Raw genomic sequence first — 4,359 nt, 5'->3', positions numbered from 1 at the left:
TCTCTCCTTCCCCTGAGCTGAAAGCGAGATTCTGTGGATGGATTTGAGCTGGACGGTTCTCAATCCACCCCGACTCCGTTTGCTTATAAATACCCCACTCTCTCTGCTTTCTGTATACTCAACCAAGACCAAAAGACAGTCTTCCTCTAGTTGTTCTGCTTTGTAATGGCAGTGTTCATGATCATACTAGCACTCTGCTTGTCATCCTTTCTTCTCTTCTCTTTCTTTCACCCCTTCATTTCCGGCCGCAGGCGGCGCGGCCAGTACAGCAAGCTACCTTTGCCTCCTGGCTCATTGGGGTGGCCATATGTTGGAGAGACCTTCCAACTCTATTCCCAGAATCCCAACCTCTTCTTTTCTCAGAAACAGAAGAGGTAAATTGTTTCTCTCTCTCTCTCAGCAATGAATTTCTTTTTTGAATTGTTGGTTCTGATCACTTTCTCCCACAGGTATGGGTCTATCTTCAAGAGCCATATATTGGGCTATCCATGTGTAATGCTCACAAGCCCTGAGGCAGTTCGGTTTGTGATGGTAACTCAAGCTCACCTGTTCAAGCCAACTTTTCCAGCAAGCAAAATGAGGATGCTGGGGACGGAGGCCCTGTTCTTCCATCAGGGGGATTACCACTCCAAATTAAGGAAATTGGTCGTCAGAGCGTTCCTGCCGAAATCTCTCAAGAACATGGTTTCTGAGATCGATACGATCGCGGTGGACGCTCTGCGGTCTTGCGACGGGCGTTCGGTAACCGCTTTCCAAGAGATGAAGACAGTAAGTACTCACTTCAAAACTCAAAAAATTAACATGGATCCAGTAATCTGAGCAACCTTAGGAAGTAAAAGTTGACAATGGCATTGCTGTCATCAGTTCACATGAAACAGGCTGCCATACCGGTCGTTGTCCCAATCTTGTCCTCCGGGCCTATGCTGAGTGTCAGCTTGTTAAAAAGAATGACACCAGCAGGATTTGAACCTAGACCGCCCGTCCAACAGTCTAGGCCTGCATCCCACTACCAAACGTGCTAGTTCAAAAGAAAATAATAATAATAATGAGCTATACAGAAAGACACTTTCTAATTAAATTACTTTTCAAGAAATTAATCTTTCAATTGGATGGTTTTATCACAGTGTATGTTCTACTGAAATGAAACTAGCTAGATAAAAAATAGTACTACAATTGTTGTAATTTTGTGGAGGTCACTAATGGAGTTTTCTTTTTTTTTTCCTTTCCTTTTGGCGCGCGCAGTATGCTTTCAACGTTGCATTGCTTTCCATTTTCGGCAAGGACGAATGCTTTGACAGAGAAGAGCTGAAAATTTTGTACTATGTCCTGGAGAAGGGATACAATTCCATGCCAATCAATCTACCTGGATCTCTCTTCCACAAAGCAATGAAGGCCAGGAAGCAATTGGGTGTGATCCTGGCAGAAATCCTTACCTCCAGAAGGCAAAGTGCAGAACAACATAGTGGTCTTCTTCGTTCATTCATGAGCGAGAAGGAAGCTCTCAGTGACACTCAGATTGCAGACAATATCATAGGAGTGATCTTTGCTGCCCGAGACACCACCGCTAGTGTGCTCACATGGATCCTCAAGTATCTAGCGGAGAATCCGGCCGTTCTAAATGCAGTCACGGTAGATTTCTGCACTTGGTTTCTATTTTCTCATCTTCGCGTCTTTGTTTCGATCGAGTTCCACCATTCATATTGGGTATAGTACCGAAACAAAAGATTATCCCAGATCTACACCGCGGTGTTAGAAACAATAATAGAGAAGAAAACAGTTAAGGTCATATTGTATACAACCGATGTGGTCTCGGTTATATTCAATCTCCACCGCACATCTCACTTAAGAACCATGAAATATGTCGTAATGGAGCCCATGCATACCTCCATCGAGTGAGATGTGCAGTGGTGATTGAATATGACCTTATATACAATATGACGGTAACTGCTCTTGATAGGGGACATGTCGCTCTTCATGGTTAAAGACGGCCTGCCCTATTATCAAGTAAGATTCGAACCTACAACCGGTCAGTTAACGGAGGACTGCTATACTACTGAGGTTGGGAGATTATTAGATTTTATGGAGTTGAGACTTCTAGAAGAATTCAAACTAAGGAATTATTTTGCCATTTTCAGGAAGAGCAAGAGGCAATGAGGGACAAGAAGAAGGGTGAGACACTAACTTGGACAGATACAAGGAGCATGCCTCTAACATCTCGGGTGATACTGGAAACAATGAGAGTTGCCACGGTTCTGTCATTTACGTTCAGAGAAGCCGTGGAAGATATTGAATATGAAGGTTGGTAGTATATCTCTCACTATTCTTTTTTTTATAGTGCTTGGTTTGGTTGCGACCACAAAAGGCAAAAACATCATATTCTGTGTGGATATGGTTCTGTTGTTGTTCTAATCAGCTCTCTAAGAAAAATTGGTTTCTTTTGCATTATTTTAGTTTGGGCAAGACTTGACTTTTTAATGAGTCTGCCCCTAGCTGTTTTACTGTTATGATTGGAAAGCTATTAGTTTTTATTAACCCACTGTGTTTGGTCAATGCTGTGTGTTTCAGGGTATCTGATACCAAAAGGATGGAAAGTTCTGCCCTTGTTCAGGAATATTCACCATAACCCTGATATTTTTCCTGATCCTGAAAAATTCGATCCTTCAAGGTTTGAGGTAGGAATCTTTCATAAAAGTAGTTAATGCGAAAGACCCCATAAGTTCACCCAGTTGGCTTGGGTGAGCATTAGAGTGTTTGAGCAGCAGGGATACAAGGATTGCTTAATTAGTGCCACAGAACAATCACAAGACAGCATTATGAGTGCGGATGCATTCTGTTGCTGTGGGGCCAATGCAATGCTGTCATGTGATTGTCCTGTTTTTTGGAAGCCCGGATTGTCATGAGTTTGATTCTCTCTAGGATCAGACCTGTAACGGATTTGGAGCAGCACTGTGGAGCTGGTCCACTCTCCGGTTTAATCTATAGGGTGGGGCCAATTAAGGCTCAATCTTGGAAGGTTCCTCATCACCAAAAAAAAGGAAAAAAACTTTAAATCGAAAATATACAGCTTTTCTGTGTTTTTTTTTCTTTTACTTTTGTTTGTACTTAAAAAGAGAGGCTTTGTAACAGGTTGCTCCCAAGGCTCATACCTTTCTGCCGTTTGGAAATGGGATCCACTGTTGTCCAGGGAATGAGTTAGCAAAGCTGGAGATGTTGGTCTTCCTCCATCACATAACCACAAAATACTGGTAAAAACTCTTTTATTGGTCTAGTCAATAATGTTCCACAAATAAATTAAGACCCTTGCCTTAAGGCCGAAGCAGCAGGCTCCTTGGTGCCCTAAGGGGCTGTCATAGGGTTTCAACTGCTTGAGAATGGCCATATAACAAGGTGTCAATCTCTTCCTAGGCTTGCCACCTGAATTGGATTTTTTTTCCTTGTTATATTAAGAAAAAAAAAAAGTACCAATCAATCTTTTAGCTTAGTCCCTTTCTTGTGTGTTTTGGATTTCAGGTGGACCATTTTGGGGTCACAGAGTGGAATTCAGTATAGCCCATTTGCTCTGCCTGAGAATGGGTTGCCCATCCAGTTGTCTCACAAAGTCGTGACTTGAAGCAGAAACAAGGACTTCACAAATTGCAAGAAACGAAAGTGCCGAGTGCACCATACAGTCTTGGGGCAGACTGTATCAGATTTTGCAACCCCAAAAAGAAAGAAACTTCCATAATTCAAGGCAAGCAAGCAATGTTAAGGGAACCATTAATGAAGGAAAGGTCTTCCTATTTTTTTTCTAGTAAAAGGACTAGAAAAGGTGAGGAAGAAAGCAATTTTGGGGTAGCACCATAAAATCAATAAATATAGAGATCTGGTTCATGGGGGTGGAGAGAAACTGCAGCTTTCATACAACGAATAAAGACACGACGTGCTTTTTGCCATGCTTTCCAGTTATGGTATCAATCATTCTAGCCTAACTTTGATGTGTGTGTGTGTGAGAGAGAGAGAGAGAGAGCATTTGTCTGGACATGTTGTCTAGGTCTTGCTTGAGCCATGTGACGTGATTTAGTGTCTTTTTCAATCATTGAACGTAAAAAAAGATGCGTGTTGCTTTCTCTCTCTTAAATCACAAGATTTTGTGTTCTGTCAACAGTTGATTTTTGAATAACCAAAGAATCTTGCACACAAGTTGGATTTCAGCGATTAATTTAAATGTGGATCCTCACTAAATAACGATGTAGATAACAACTTGCATCAATGAGATCCCAACGAAGGGCATGAAGATAGAGATGACATAGAGGACAAGTCTCTCTCTCTCTCTCTCTTATATGGGCAAACGCCCCCCACAAGATCGCACAAACACTAGAA

General features: G+C 42.0%; 1 protein-coding gene across 1 annotated transcript; it reads left to right on the top strand.

Annotated features, from left to right (window-relative positions):
- Nucleotides 1-480: 480 nt before the first annotated feature.
- Nucleotides 481-3,918, top strand: LOC149845197 (abscisic acid 8'-hydroxylase 1-like). Its single transcript, XM_089997504.1, has 6 exons — nt 481-768; nt 1,243-1,629; nt 2,136-2,298; nt 2,566-2,672; nt 3,127-3,245; nt 3,511-3,918. Exons 1-6 carry the CDS (start codon nt 496-498, stop codon nt 3,608-3,610), a joined length of 1,149 nt encoding a protein of 382 aa, XP_089853630.1. The 5' UTR covers nt 481-495; the 3' UTR covers nt 3,611-3,918.
- Nucleotides 3,919-4,359: the final 441 nt, after the last annotated feature.

This window comes from Nuphar pumila, chromosome 2 (assembly GCF_984573655.1).
Source record: "Nuphar pumila chromosome 2, dmNupPumi1.hap1.1, whole genome shotgun sequence".
NCBI classification, from domain to species: domain Eukaryota; kingdom Viridiplantae; phylum Streptophyta; class Magnoliopsida; order Nymphaeales; family Nymphaeaceae; genus Nuphar; species Nuphar pumila.
This window is presented reverse-complemented; position numbering and strand designations above follow the sequence as displayed.

What these genes read in the sequence shown, in the direction of transcription:
- LOC149845197 (XM_089997504.1), top strand. Translation starts at nt 496, where the DNA reads ATGCTCACAAGCCCTGAGGCAGTTCGGTTTGTGATGGTAACTCAAGCT. An exon ending in CTTTCCAAGAGATGAAGACA is followed by an intron (nt 769 to 1,242) that starts GTAAGTACTCAC and finishes TGGCGCGCGCAG; the next exon opens with TATGCTTTCAACGTTGCATT. An exon ending in CCGTTCTAAATGCAGTCACG is followed by an intron (nt 1,630 to 2,135) that starts GTAGATTTCTGC and finishes TGCCATTTTCAG; the next exon opens with GAAGAGCAAGAGGCAATGAG.